The sequence below is a fragment of the Schistocerca gregaria genome, chromosome 2, assembly GCF_023897955.1.
Source record: "Schistocerca gregaria isolate iqSchGreg1 chromosome 2, iqSchGreg1.2, whole genome shotgun sequence".
Taxonomy (NCBI): Eukaryota; Metazoa; Arthropoda; class Insecta; order Orthoptera; family Acrididae; genus Schistocerca; species Schistocerca gregaria.
In genome coordinates this window covers 395,441,254-395,457,051 of record NC_064921.1, presented here as the reverse complement: position 1 = coordinate 395,457,051, position 15,798 = coordinate 395,441,254, and the positions used below count along the sequence as shown (strand labels likewise).

Here is a 15,798-nt window from a genome sequence, read left to right as displayed (position 1 = left end):
AAAAGCGAAGTATGATATTACATCATTTGAGATAATTCAGAAATTGCATCAAAATATGTGGTACTGGAAGATAGCCGTCATCTATCAACAAAACTGCCTTACAATGGTTGCAAGTGTGGCTTGGATTTATACTACAATTCTTAGATTCAAACATGATGAAGTATCCATACAGGAGATGGAACTAATTTATTCATATATAAAAAAAGATGCATCTGTTGGAATAATCTTTTTTACGTATGCAATGATAGTGCTAACTTTGATTTGTGTCACTGATGCGTAATGAGCACTAAAATTCACCTGAAACAAGTTTCACTTGAAGGTCAGCTGCAAGTCTACTCCATTCTGCTAGAAGGATCATTCAAAACGAAGCTGCCAAGCAGCAATAACATTCTCTGTGCCTTCCCCTCCCTCATATATGAAAACGTTTATTTCGGTGTTTGGAGAGTATCATCAGCAAGAATAAACTGTAGTGACAATTCGAAAGGCCAACAGCTCTATCTATAGGCAGGATAGAGAAGAGCTTCATGAAAGATTTATGAAGAACTTTAGAAAGATTAAACTTGCCATAATAAGTTTGAATGAATCAATCCTCAATCACGCATAAGTATCATTAACATACTGAACTGCAGGATTATATTTTATTTTACGTAAAACTGGAGAAAAACTACCCACTGTAAAGTAACATTCCGATTCCGAACATCGTTTAAGTTTCAGCTACTCTGGAGACGTAATATCTGCAGATATTAAAGCTTTGTTTACAAATAGGGAACACTAATCGAAGCCATAGGTTGTTTGCATTCGTACAAATTAAGTACCACAATAACTAGGTACCACTACAATACACGCAGTCAGCGAATGAAACAGTTAACATTCTCATGAACTTAGCACCAGATATCTGCGCTTTTAATTATGAAAATAACGCTGTTCTGAATTAATGACACAGGAACAATTTCACATTTAAAGGTCTACTCAAGTTCACAAACATGCTGTTGCACAATGTAACAGAAAGCCTAACAAAGTGGGGACTCAAATAAAAATGAAGTGTAGTCACTCTGTGGACGAACACACAAAATGTAAACTTCAGTTACCGACAGAAAGTAAGCTATCTTGGACACGTTCGATCCCATCGAAGTCTGCGTCAGTGTACTTCTGCTTGGGGTTTCGGTCGGAAATTTTATCGGCTGTAGGTACCATGTTCCATGTGATTTCACCTCAACTTAGAACGATTGTGCCAACTTACCAAACAAATCTTCTTTCTCGTACAAATAAGTTGCTTTCTTATGTGCTCATTCCACAAAAAATTCTTAAATCCAAAGTTGCCCTACAAAAAAAAAAAAAAGACAAAACTAATGATTGATCGATTATATATCGAGTGACTGATTATGAACTAGGAGCGATCAAAAACACCTGACGTTATTTAGCACTAATTTATTAACTTCATCATCGACACTAGAATTACTATCATCATTGGTCATTAGGCCTACATAAAGTTTGCAGACTTTTATATACAAATATATATTGGCAGGTGGCATCAGTATGCACAATGCTTCTCCAAATTTTATTCTTATTACGCCTCTCGAGAAATCTGCCTAGGACCGTAATAGCATTTTATTTGTTTGTGTGACGGCTTGCTACCTCCTTCATGTTTAAAGGAGGCCGCGTAACTTGTACTTGTATGACGCTTCACGGTTGTCATGCAGTCAATATTTCTGAAATAGGGCAACAGTTTTACTGTAATGCCTACCATGAGTACAAATGACTGACTTCATTATTTAAAAAGAGGTAATGAGTGTATTACGCGTTTCTCATTCAGCTTGTTCGCCATCGTCAGGTGCCGGATGAAATGGTTTACAAAGTATCATCTTCCAAAACATTTGCCCTAATTTGGCATTAATCTTATCCCTGGACTGATGTCAATAATGAGGGTTGCATTCATCTCAAGATAGGTGAGTAGAGCCCTACGTTACAGTGACGTAGGCAAGCGTCATCAAAAGTTTCACTAGTCGTCCTGTCGACTGTTGTGTGAATTCTATAGGGTTCTCCTAATCTAGCACGAGATGAATGCTACCTGATGATGAGTCTTGGTGAAGGACTGCACAGGCGGCACTGTGGCTTTTAATTCCGTCAAAAGCCACTCCTGCTCCTCCTTCCCTAAATGTGGAGTGATACATCCATTTCCTATCCCACGGAGGAAATACCTGAAAATGAGAATAAATAAGATTACAGGCAGCTACTTATTTCAGGCATTTTGATTTCTCTGAAAGCAATAATTCGTGGAAGTATGATATGAAGTGACAAACAAAAAATTACAGTACCATTATTATTATTATTTCGAGGCACAGAGAATTAAATCAAAGTGAATGTGAAATATGGCAAATAAACAGAAATTTCAGTAAAACGTCAAACGTGAGTAGACTGTATCAGAGGGAACGTGTATGCCTAATAATTAGATACCCAAAAAGTTTCGAAACAGAAAATGTAAAGCACATTTACACAGTTAACGAAAACTTTCACATGCATCACCACCAGCACCTCGCAGGCTAGTCTACTGATGTGTGGAAACGTATCGTAATAAATAAGTTACGAAAACGATATGGCGCATCACGTTATTCTCCCTGCATATAGGCCTACAGATGACTGTGATTTTGCCAAGTGGCTGGCGATGATTTTCAGTGTCCTTTTTATGTTCCAGAATGTGTATTGCAGCATTAGATACAGTAAGGCGATTAGATTTTTTGAGTCATAACATTTCTTCCATTTTGTGAGAATTAGTTATGAAGACTGTTGGTGCCCACAGACGTGGAATCTACGAAACGATCAGCTGTATACCATGAAATGATCTGCATCCACTGGTTTGTGTAGTAGTAGTGACAGTAACAACAATAAAAACAGTAATGTCAAGCTGGGTTTCCATAGGTATGACTTTCTGAAGGATGCCATACACAAGCAATGAACCGCAGCAATCTGTCACAGGGGCAACCAATTGCTTCATAGATTGCAAGTGTGTGGGCAAATCACGGTGAGTGGTCGTTGATCTCTGATCGCATGGTTGGTTGATTTGGGGGAGGGGGACCAAACAGTGAGGTCATCGGTCCCATCGGATTAGGGAAGCATGGGGAAGGAAACTGGCTGGGCCCTTTCAAAGGAACTATCCCGGCATTTGCGTGAAACAATTTAGAGAAATGACGAGAAACCTAAAACAGGGTGGCCAGACACGGGTTTGAACCACCATCCTCCCAAATGCGCTACCTCACATGGTACTGGTCACATGGAAATCCCAGGCAATCTGGTGGATTGAATGCGATCCATGAGCACAGTATAGCTGCCAGGCTGGTTAGCAGCGGTGTGTGGCAACATAGCTACGACCAGTTTCTCTAGTTATTAAGCATGGTGATGCAGTTACATTTCGTATCACTTTGCCCACGTTGAGTAGCATTTATTAATATCCAGGGACAACAAACTACTCTGACAAGTGAAGTGGAAGCCAGAGTTGTCACTTATATTAAGAAGTAATACAAAAGACACACCCTGATTTTTCACTAATTAGCATTATGAAGCTTGTGCTGTGGCAGTAGAATTGGTGGGAAGTTCGTAGTCACTATTCAGTGGACTCCATTTCATGATTTTAAGTTCGTTATGAAATAATAATATGCTTTATTAAAAACTTCAACTTCGAAGTAGACTGACATATTATGTACTTATTGTACTGTAATGTTAAGAGGACATTTCAGTTTAAATGTTAAGGGAGAATCTATTATATAGTTGTTCTCAAATTACCTATCGTTTCTTAAGATCTAATTCCCTCCATTCGCTTTATAACAACGGTTATGGTAATCAATAGAGCTGCTATTGACAACATTTCTACTGACATACTGAGTAATTTGTGTAAACATTTGCAGTTAAAGTATAATATTAATGAATAAATAAGGAAATTAAGGACTAATAAATGTAAAACGAATTGTACTACCACTCTGAAAATAAGTATACAACCCATTTGGCGTCACTGAGAAATGTAATATATTCTGTAAAGTAGCCTACAGGTCTCAAGAAAAGTATTTCAAAGTAAGTTTAATAAATTATAATTCTCATTTATTTTAAATTAATGTTTGGCAAATTTGTATGGATATGGAATTCAATTGTGACTGCTGCAAAACACTGTAGTTCATTTTCCATAGCCAAAGTGATGTTCATAATACTGACTAAAACTGCCTGGCAAATCACTCTGAGGGATGTCAAGGCGAGCGTCAGAGTGCAAGCGATATCGCATGCAGTGGATCGCTGCGATCTGTCGCTCATGTGTGGGGCTATTTACACGTTCATCCCCCCACCACCACACTTACATTATTACCGTTTCCACTCAACAGAAGTTGGAAGAGCTACTTACGCGACTTTCAAGATGGCGACAAGTGAAATTATTCATGCAGTAGTTTAGCAGCTTCTAGCCAAAGAGCTTACAATGAAGCCGATGAACAACAATCAGACATAATGAATGTTGGGTATGGAAAAGAGCACTTGTATGGTTTGTTTGGGAACATACAGCACACTAGTAAGGAAGTTATCTGTTGAGGACGACGTTTCGTTCGAAAATCACTTTCGAAAGAATATAGTCGATATGGAAAACTGTTTGACACATATTTCTGGCATGCTAGCTCGAATTAAATTACAAGTAACATTGAAATGTCTGTCAAGTGAAGACAGTGTAATATGTATTGTATTCCAAAATTGTAAATTTTTATTTATCTACAACACACGGAATACTTCTGTTACACCAGAAAGTAAGGTTTTTGTTTCAACAGTTCAGCTTTGTTTTCACTTTCAGGACTAGCCAAGCTTCTTAATATGTCATAGGTGCAATAAATACTGATGTGGTACTTAATTTTGTAACCAAACTTTGTATTACTGTGCAGAAAAATCATTACCCAATAAGAGCGTCAATATGAACACTGTTTATACTTCATCGACATTAATGAGGGTCATGAGTAGTTTTAAATCTGTAAAGTCATTCATTTTCATTTGGCCATAATATTTACACTCAATAACTACAGCAAAAAATTATTATCATTGCACTAGATTACAAAATATCTTCGTGGTATCGACTGTTGTGAAGGAACAAGGCTACACTCTCAGTTACAACACTTTTTAATCCATTTTGTCACTTCAAACGATTCTGTCTTACTCTATTACAAATGTGTGATTATAAAGATTTGCTGAACGCTAGAAAGATGTTCCTGTCATGCTGCTGTAGAACAATTTACCACTTTAGAAAGTATTTTTTTACTTACTTGAAGACTTTACCTATTATTCTGGCAGGACACTACTTTTTCACAGAAACAAAAACATGATTCTAGATATGTGCTGTCGGATGCACCAGAGCAGATCACCCTATGACCAGTTGCTGAAGCTCATAGGTGACAGTGGGAGGAAGCTACATTTTGCAAGGAAGTAGAATGTCTTTCAACTTTCATGACTACATATGGAAGTTGGCATGTCAGTGTCTAAGTTTGTTGTTTCCACATGTAAGATGACCTACACGCGTGGAGATGGTGGTGAGGGGGTGCAAATGTAAGAAATTATGCCTATGGAAACTGAGGTTTAAGGATGGCAGTAAGGAATAAAAATGACTAGCACAAGAGATAGTACATGAACGCTTATGAATCTGAAATTAAACTCAGTAAAATAAAGAGATAGTATTCTCATTTAAGTATTCACTCCAGCTGTCACACAGGTACAACATCTGCATTTCTATACTGGGAAAAGTAATATGCTAACTTCCAAATCAGTTCACCTCACTGATTAATTCATCCCCAAATAAATCTCTACACAATTTAAAATATTTTAATAAATACTGTGCTGCTACAGTTACATTGTTCCAGTTATGGTAATTAAATTTGTCCAGATACATACTTTTGTCTTTAGTAAATTAACAGTTGTTTCTAGAACGGAATATAGATTAGATACTGAATAAAATAAATCATAAAATGTATAAATTTCGATGGCTGCTGAGACAATGACTCCCATCCCAATATATGAAAATAAAGAGCAAGTTAATAAGAAATATTAATGTCTATTCTCTTTAAGGTTTTCGAGACTGTTCTCATCATAAATTAAAAACAATTATACCTTATCGCTTGATGAACAAAATATAAACTTACAGGCTATTGGACCAACATTGCGACTAGACTGAAGCCATCCTAGTGAACAGAAACTGGTATCAGGAAAGACATCATTCTACTGGGATATATTTTAAAACATTTTATTCAGTGCTACTATTTTCAAGGTATGGCCCATTTTCATTTCCATCTACAACAGATGTGGATACATGGTTTTCATCTCATCATTTTAAAATGCAATCCGTTGGAATGATATGTTTCTTATGTTGCCTACCCAGAAGAAAATGAGAAATCAGTAAGTTGTTCTTAAAAGACAGAAATTAAAATTAGCCTTTGGTGTTCCCTGAGGGAGTCTTATGTGAATATTACTGTTCATATACCTCTGGATCCCTTCATATATCAAAGATTGGTTCAGTCACTGATTGAAGATGCGACATGCTGCACATTTTTGTTTGGTTACAAGATTGGAGATAAAACAATGCAAACAATCACAAACGTTAAAAATTTACTTGTATGCCTTTGGACATGTTTAAAGGGTAACTATCGCATGAGGCAAGTCGTTTAGAAGATAGATGCTGGTCTTAGACACATTGAAAGAACTCTAAGGAAATGTAACTTGCCTCTAATGGAGGTTTGACCACTTCTTGAGTGTTGCTCATAAGTCTACAACCCTTATCTGATAGGGTTAATAGAGGAGTCCACAAAAGAGCTGTGCTTTTCATCGCTGGTTGTTGATGATGTGTGATGATATCACATAGAGGATCACCTGAGTCCAATGACAAATGGTACAAGAGAAGCATTTTGCATTATGGACAGATTTACTGTTAAAAATCTGAGCATGTATGTTGCAAACAAAGCCACATCTTACTACAATTTATTGTGGTATCATTTCATCCAATGTATATATATCTCATGAATTGCCCATGATGGCAATACCAGAGAAATCCGAGCTCTTACACAGATTTACCAACAGTCGCTCTTCACTTGTGCCATACACAGATAGAACAGGAAAGGAGAGAAAAGAGAGTCATTCATGAAATACGCTGCACAACACATAGTAATATGATTTAAAAGCAAAATGTCTTGATCACTGGCTGGAATTAAACTGGCTGTGTGGCCTCAAATGACTCCTAATTTGAAGACAACCAACACTAACTGAATAATATTTTGGGAAGTTACAAAATATGCAGCATCAGTCTTGTGTCTCATTACTCAGACATATGTTACAAAGGATTATGTAGTAAATTACTGATCCTCTGCCACTGAACTGATTGATTTTACTGAAGCCTGACAAAGTATAAAAACACAGTTTAAGGTTGTAAATTAACTTTCTTGCTAATATGATATGACCAATAAATTAACTGTAGTGAGAGTACTCTCATATATTTTATGCTGAGGCTCTATTTCCACAGATTTCAATATATATTGAGCAATTCAAATGCATGTTACATGTTACACTTTGAGGACAGTATTTGCAACATGCTTAAAAGCTTCTAAATACGTGTATAGTAAGTCACTAAATGCACATGTGTGCTCCAGCGCAATAGTCTAGTCAAATGGTGCTCAAAAACGTCAAATAGCGGAAAGTTTAGCAGATTTTTTTTTAACAAGCTCCCTATATGTTTTCAAGGGTTCTGAGCCTGAATTTTCAAAGTCTAACAAAAATTTCGGATTGTAAATAGGTTCAAGGGTTCTGAGCCTGAATTTTCAAAGTCTCACAAAAATTTAGCATTGTAAACAGCTCAAAAATAGAAAAACTAAACAAATGAGAGTTATTTTGGATTTTTCGCCCTCGACTCGGGAAAGACGCAATTTTCGCCAAAGTTCTCCACATATGAAAAGAAAGTGGGTAACCTTCCCACAAAATATTTCTCAGTGATATCAGACCAACTGAATGGCATGTAATGCGTGTTGACATTGGCGTGATTCGAAGCTGAGATGGGCCACTCAGGACCCTCTTCCTTCCCTTCCCCACTCTTTGTGCTCTTACCATACTTTATTCTGCATATGTTTCTGGATTTTATCCTTGGCATTGTTGGTAGTTAAAGCTTGCCACAGTGGAGGATGGAGATGTTTGTGAGATGGCACTGACTTCCCCCTCCTATTGGGGGTACCTGTTGCATCGAGTTACTTGGCAGTGGGAAATCACTTGCAGACATCTGTGACAGTTAAGTTTCCTTCAGTCAGTCGAAAAGGTGTAGTGTTCAACAGTTTTCCTAACTAGCTGAGCACCAGCACCATGGTGAACGAGCGAGCAAGAAGGTCACACAAACATAGCGCTGTAGAAGTAATCTTCACTGGAATGATGATAATACATGTTACTCAGTCTAATTCCTCTCTGAATCGAAGATCAAAGACCACTAAATATAATTGTTAATGGACAGATTCGCCTAAACAGACATAGCTTCCCAGAAGGTGCTGATACCTTGACTATCAATACTGCACTATCTTTGCCCTCAGACACATTCAACTGGTGTAGTTGTTAGAGAAGACATGGAACTTCTTGTCATTCTAACAGGCTTCTATCAACAAAGTACTGTATTATTGATGAAACCAGTGGGAGGCAAAATTCAACAGCAGGTTTGCTCTTGTTAGGGAATTGGCCTCTATTTGAGAGAATATCCTGTTCTTGCAATCAGTCAATACCTGTGACGCAACTTCCACACCATACAACCAGGGCAAAGTGAAATGCACTATACTGAAGAAAAATCCTGAATTGCTAAGGGGTATACAAATATTTTAAGATCTGAATGCCATAGTGGGGTCGTGGTGACATCCTCATCAAGTTGTATGGTGGCACAAGTGTAGGCTGACCAGATTTAAATGAGAAAACCCCAGGAGAACTGTGTTACTACTTTGTACATAACTTAATTACTTTGTTTACACTTACCTTTCTTGTCAGTTATAGTGATATTTTGAAACTGATGTTAGGGCTATGACGATGCACCATCTGAAAAACCCATAGTAAGGATGTATCTTCATTTTGTAAATTGGAAAGAAACATGTAGGTAAATTACACATAAATAAAATTCTTTTTTTAAGAAATAAAGAAGACTGACATATATACTTTCTTATTGTAATAACTTGGATATATTTTCTGTAACATTTAGTCACTTACTAGGTACTTATTATTTAGGTACAATTTGTTAATCCTAAAAACTCTATAATATTGGTAATCAGTAATCAGATACAAATTATACATTTCATGCTCAAATTTAAGGTTTAGTTTGGCTGCAGGCTGTTGGAACAAGTATGCATATATGACAAGCAATATTCAATAAGGATTGCTAACACATGCCACATCATTCACATTTTTCACAATATTAACTTCCACATAGCTGCAGTCATGTTACGAGAAATCATTTAAATGATGCTGCTTTAAACCATCTTTGGTTTTGGTTTACTTGTCTTGAGTACCATAAACTCAAAAGTTGGCAAGTTAGAGGCAGGGGTAGGTAATGCCAGCTTTTATTTTCAACATAAATTTTATTCTTTATTTGGGCAAAAGACGAGTTAAACTAAATGTGGTGGGCTTATAGAGGGTACTGTGAAAATATATATTCTAGGAAACTTGTTTTCCACAAGTATTTAATTAAACAAGAAATATTATTGGACACATTTTATTACTTGATTAAAAACCAGAACAATTATGTGTCCCAAATGACTTCCTCAGGACACCAGGAGATGTATGTGAAAATCGGGGTTGTCCCAGAAAAACTGGGACATTTGGTCAGCCTGCATAAGTGGGCAGTCTATGCACTACCTTAGATACAGAAGCTACATAAAATCAGCATTCAGAACAGATCTCAGCACCGAGTCTCTGGCACCAACTGAGGATTCTGCTTGCCAGCATTTTCTCTGACTGTATCACAGTATACAACAGTGGGATGGGCAGCAGTAAACGCTGAGAGAAATGTCATTGGAAAAGATCCAAGGATCACCTGTTTCAAACCACTATGCTTCAACTGCTACCATCCAATGTTATTCTGACTTCAATGGCATGCAAGTGCAGAATTGTCATGGCTGCTCTTGTAGCTGTTGAAAAACAGATATCGACTTATAACATAATCTGAATGTATATGCGGTGGTTTTTATAATTTGTTTCACATTTTCTAAGAGAAATTTCTCATACCAGTGATGCACGGTAATTCTTGACTGCTAGAAAGTTATGTCATGCAAAGCATTTAAATGCACACATACCCTCCACCAATTATTAGCAGTTTTAAGTTGATTTTCAATTGAAACTGACTGAAACTCTCTAATATTTAATAGTTTTTAATTAACAGAAATAAATAAATGCCATTAGGGAGGGTATACAGTTTGGTTTTTCCTTTTGGTTTACAAGGGGACCATGCACAGCCATTTCGTGTGCAAAGTGAGAGAAAAGACAGTTGCTCATAGAAAGGCAGAGGGCGCGGGGGTGAGTCGCATTTCGCTAGTGATTTTGAGAATGGTGAATCAGTGTAGCCAGTGCTAATAGTTGAAAGTGGTAGTAGCAAATGATGTGGAAAAGTGTTCTCCACCATTTAAGTTGTGGAATGCAAGAGGTTCTTAATTAATATGGATGGCGAGCGTGGGTGCAGCTGCCAAGGGCACAATAGCTGCCAGAGGCACAGTGGCTCGTTTCGATAAATGCAACCATACTGCAATGTGAAGAATCGTTCATCTGCTACATCCTCTCAACAGCAACTCACCATCTAAACGTTCAAGGCAAGTGGAAGACCTTACATTTAGTACAGATAGTTCAGTGAGTATTGCCAAATATGTGATGCAGATCTGAATAATAGAGTATTTCAAACTAATGGTTTGAAATTGTTATTTACCTAAACAATTTCCTGATTCCAATATTCAAGTAAATTCCCATATTGAGTATATATATATATATATTGTAAGTGCAAAAGAAGGATATATATCCTTCTTTAAATTTTGCACTTACAACAATTACTTTTTGTCACAAATATTTTAAGAACATGAAACAAAATTGTCTCTCAGAGCTAAAGAACAATAAATGTCGTCAATGGTCACCTATTTATAAATTAAGTTTGCTGGAAAAACTTTTCATTTAAAGTGTTGTTTATAACAGATCAATACTGAAATGATTAATAATGTAATAACTTTTTTGGTTCCATTTCACGTTAAAAGTATCCATTTTAACTAGTAAGCTATAAATAAATAAAGTTGACTTATCCATCTTGTGTTTGAGTTTGCAGAAAGTTAACATTAAAAGTAAGTAAACAGTTCAGTAAAAGTATAGTTATTTCTTTAAACCAAATAACTCAGTTAAATTCATATTCAAAATTTAATTACTTTCACATTTGCTTTAGAAGCGAATTACATCAATGAGTAAGGTAGGCAGTGATTTATGATTAAAGCATCGAACTATCTAAATCAGCTCTGCAATTTGGTGACAAAGTTCGATAGTGTGAAGTGAATTCTTAAATTCTTAAATAAGGAAAACACATTTGGAACACCAGTCAGATGTTCACTAAATATTTGTAGTTAAAAAGGCGAGATAGGTTTTTTATTGCTAAGTGAAGAAATACATATATGCTTTGCTGGCCGAATAATGGAGTAACATTGTATTGCTTCTCATTTATATATTGGTAAATGTCTGGGTGAAGGTACATCTCAGAAATTGTTATGAAATTTGTTATCTGATTATAAAGTATTGACTTATTTAGTTATAAGTAATTTGATATTTGTAACAGGCACATTAATTCATTTCTGTATATCAAATGCAAAATTTCTAAACGTTTTATAGTGACAAATAGTTTTGTTACAGCAGTTATCTACAAAATCAATCAGAAGTTACGAATTTGTTTATTGACATTAAACTGACTTCAAAAATCTTCCATAAATGAAAATTTGTGTAAATGGTCTGTGTCTCCTACAGTGTGTGTGTGTGTGTGTGTGTGTGTGTGTGTGTGTGTGTGTGTGTGTGTGTGTGCATACATTTCACATGTTCTATACACATCCATTAATATGGGCCTGCTAGCAAATATAGTCTTGTGAATCTGGGCGTAACAGAAAATATAATGAAGTACAATTTTCCACTCATGAATATTTTTATAAGTCATAAATCTGATAGTGTCTACAATGTACATTTTTACAGTCAAGTCCTGCATTTCAAATTTATAAGATTTTTTTATATTTTCTTTTTATTGCTAAGTGTCTGTTACATTATTATCTTGTAGGACTAGTGTCCCACAGAATTATACTGAATCAGATGACATAGTTTAAGTTAGTATATAAAACCTGATGTTAAGAACAAAATGACTCTTTGCACCTATCTGAACTGCATTCCCATCATTGTTTGTTTCAGCTAACACTATCACAGGAACCAATGAAACTGTAATTTAAGTATGTTTGTGAACTTCTGCATCTGGAGTCATATCAGTAAAATTCTTTAGAATTTGTGACAACATAAAAAAAGGTTTTGTCCACTATTCCAGATGACCTTCACTGAAATGTCTCTTCATAATTGTCTCAGGTGGACCTCTAAGGACAGTTTGAATTGCAAACCCTTCATGCTTGACATCTAACGCAAATTCGAGAAAATAAGCACAGCTTCAGATTTTCACACAAAAAAATGGGAAAAATTAAAGTTATTCAGTACCAAGATCAAATCTGAATGTACTCTGAATATTTTTGATATATTGTGGTGATCTGGTAATAAGATTAATAAAACTTTTTGGCCATAGTGAATTGAGCAAAATAGAAAGACACAGAAATCTTTAAGGATAATGGAGTTGCTCACAAATAAGTGTTTAATTCTGTGATGAGGAAAAAGATTTTCATTCAGTTTGCATTTTTAATACACATACTTTTGTCATTTTGTCTGCAAATTCGTATATTAAATCAGAAAAAAAGTTATGGTTATAAATCATTGGTGAATTCGTTTTGACTGCTTTCAATGTTTTACAAGAGATGCACAAATCATGCTACACATTGTTCTAAAGACAGTTATGCCTCATCTTTGTACACAAAGTATAATATGTATGTCTACTGCAAGCAATTACCTGCATACTCCCACAATCGCTCTTCCATTTCATTTATCACTGTAGAATGCTGTTCTTTGATCCATAGCCCACATGCCCCACTTAAGAAAAAAATATCAAAGGAAGTTAACCTTGATGACTGGGTTGGCTATGCCACTAGTAACTTTCTTCCTACTCACAAAAGTTTTGACCAGAAAAAACTGCTTTTAGATACACCCATGTACTATGCAAAAACGAGACAACCAGCCACCTTGTTGCACTCATATTAACAAGGAAGGTGCTATTGGGAAGTCATGTAGCAACTCCATAAATCCATGATTCTCTATTGGAGAAATTCCAAGTACTACTCACCATTAAATTAAAAGTGCGAGATGAAAATACATTGTCTGTAATTTAATCACATCTATTATTTAATGAAATTTATTTTTCATTCCTTCACTACTGTTCAGTTCATTAGCAGCAAGATCTCTTTTTGATTATATCAGCATATTTTGAAACAAAAGAAAGTTCATTATTAAGATCTCTATTTAACAATGCCAATTTTGTACAAACTTTTCGTTTGAAATGAGAAAGTTAGCTTCATTTTCCCCAATTCGTGGCAAGCTCCAAGTAATTTAGAGTTTATTTTGTCCCTAAAGGTTTTTCCTACATATTTTGCTCAAAGAATCTTGGATGCTCTTCAAGACAAAATGTAAAGTGGATTTCTTAGACCATGAATAGTACTAGATCACTGTCCTTTCAGCTGAAATACGCTAAAAATTATTATGTGAGAGTTAAAATGGTACAAACCCTAATGAAAGTGACATGTGTCAGTTGTTAAAAAAATGTGTCCTTATTACAAGATAATACAGTCAGAAATCTATAACAAGTTTATTGAAAGACAGCATATTTTTATTGCTGCTTCCCCGCCTAAAACATACTGTGTAATAAATCCCTTATCACATTATACAATTCTTGCTAGCTCATTACATATATGAAGCTGGCACACCTGTACTTCCTCTAGCACAAATGTCCATTGATGGACAGTATCTGTCAGAAATCAATTATAACAGCACTCATCATACTGTTTGAGAAACGAACCATAGCATGTGTAAGACAGAACTCCCACATTCAGAAAGGTGCAATCCATGTTATTTTCACATTGTGCCAAGCCTAGTCTTGTCTTCATCTTGTACCCTTATGGCCTCCTTCTAGGTGTGTGTGGTTCGCCACACACTCAATCTTGTGGTAACCTCAGACAGGACGTTGAGCATCTAGTGGAAGAAGACGTGGCCCCAGCAGCATGATGAGAGCAGATCCAATGGGTGCAGTCAGCAAAATGGCGAGGACAGCCACCTCGAGCACGGTTCGTGCCCACAGCAGCTGATCTGAATCTGGCTGCACCATCGAGCGCACTATGTCCAGCGCCACTGGTCCCAGTGCCGCCTGGAACACACATGGGACCACACAGAATACCTTGCTCATTCTCAACATGGTCCATGTTCTTATTACGACCCACACAGCATGACAAAGGCAACGTTACACAGTGGGACTCTGTGACAATTGTGAATGCAACCCTGTAGCCTTTGACACATTATAAATATATTAAAGTTACAAAGATATTTAAAAAACTAACAAGTATACACATTGATGGGAAAAACATTGCACCACCAAGGAAATCAGGTTCACTTTAAACACACGCTGTAACAGTCGTGAGCGTTAGTTACCTTTGGGACTGGGCGTGGTGACGTGATGTTACCCAGGAATGACTTTAAGGCGACAAAGACCCCATTACTATCAGCTCACTGTGTTTGAAAGAGATAGTGTAAAAGAGCTACAAGAAGTTGGATGTCCTTCTGCGATACTGCAGAAAGACTTGGCAGAAATGTAGCCACTGCAAATGACTGCTGGCACCGGTGGTCACGAGAGTGTACAGTCGCAAGGAGACTAGGCTCTGGACGGCCACATGGCAGGGATGACCATCACATTCAGTGTATGGCTCTGGCACATTGTAATGGATCTGCAGCAGCAATTAGAGCAGCATTTGGCTCGCAGTGACACAACACAATGACTTTTCACAAATCAGTTCATTCAAGGACAGCTCTGAGTCTGCATTCCGAACCACTGTCGTTTGCGACATCTGTGGTGTCAAGCAAGAGCCCATTGGAGGGTAGGGTGAAGGTCTGTTCTGTTTTCTGGTGAAAGCTGATTCTGCCTTGGAACCAGTGATGACCATGCTTTGGTCAGACCAACTGTGGTCGCTTGAGGGCCTACAACCAATCTGTCTGCATGGTAGACACCACTTGACCTATTCCTGGTGCGATTTCACGTGACAGCAGGAGCACTCTCGCGGTTATCCCATCCATCCTGATTGCAAATCTGTACGTCAATCTGGCTGTGCTGCCATTCATGAATACCATTGCAGGGGGTGTTTTCCAACAGGATAACGGTCGCCCCCATATCGCTGTTGTAACGCAACACGCTCTACAGCGAGTCGAAATGTTGCCTTGGCCTGCTCAGTCACCAGATCCATCTCCAGTTGAGCACTTAAGGGACACCATCGAACGACAACTCGGTGTCTTCTGCAACCAGCATTAACCATCCCTGTACTGACCGAGCAAGTGCAACACTCATGGAACTCAATCCCATATATTGACACCCAGCAACTGTACAGCACAATGCAAGCTGATTTGCATGCTAGGATTTAACAT

General features: G+C 37.1%; 2 protein-coding genes across 6 annotated transcripts in view; both read right to left on the bottom strand.

Annotated features, from left to right (window-relative positions):
- LOC126322200 (sodium/hydrogen exchanger 9B2-like) overlaps positions 1-1,327 on the bottom strand; it is a 100,613-nt gene extending 99,286 nt beyond the window's left edge. The window contains exon 1 of one of the 4 annotated variants that reach the window (XM_049994267.1): positions 1,241-1,327. Coding sequence is in view for 1 of the 4 variants with exons in the window: in XM_049994265.1 (XP_049850222.1) it covers positions 1,089-1,194 (106 nt within the window). In the remaining 3 variants the exon portion in view is untranslated. The other 3 variants (XM_049994269.1, XM_049994265.1, XM_049994268.1) reach the window with 3 other exon arrangements.
- Positions 1,328-9,177: 7,850 nt separating this feature from the next.
- The window catches only part of LOC126322174 (sodium/hydrogen exchanger 9B2-like), a 166,340-nt gene continuing 159,719 nt past the window's right edge, over positions 9,178-15,798 (bottom strand). For both annotated transcript variants that reach the window (XM_049994264.1, XM_049994263.1), the window contains exon 11: positions 9,178-14,533. In XM_049994264.1, coding sequence (XP_049850221.1) covers positions 14,342-14,533 — 192 coding nt within the window. In that variant the 3' untranslated portion in view covers positions 9,178-14,341. The remainder of the gene's footprint in view (positions 14,534-15,798) is intronic.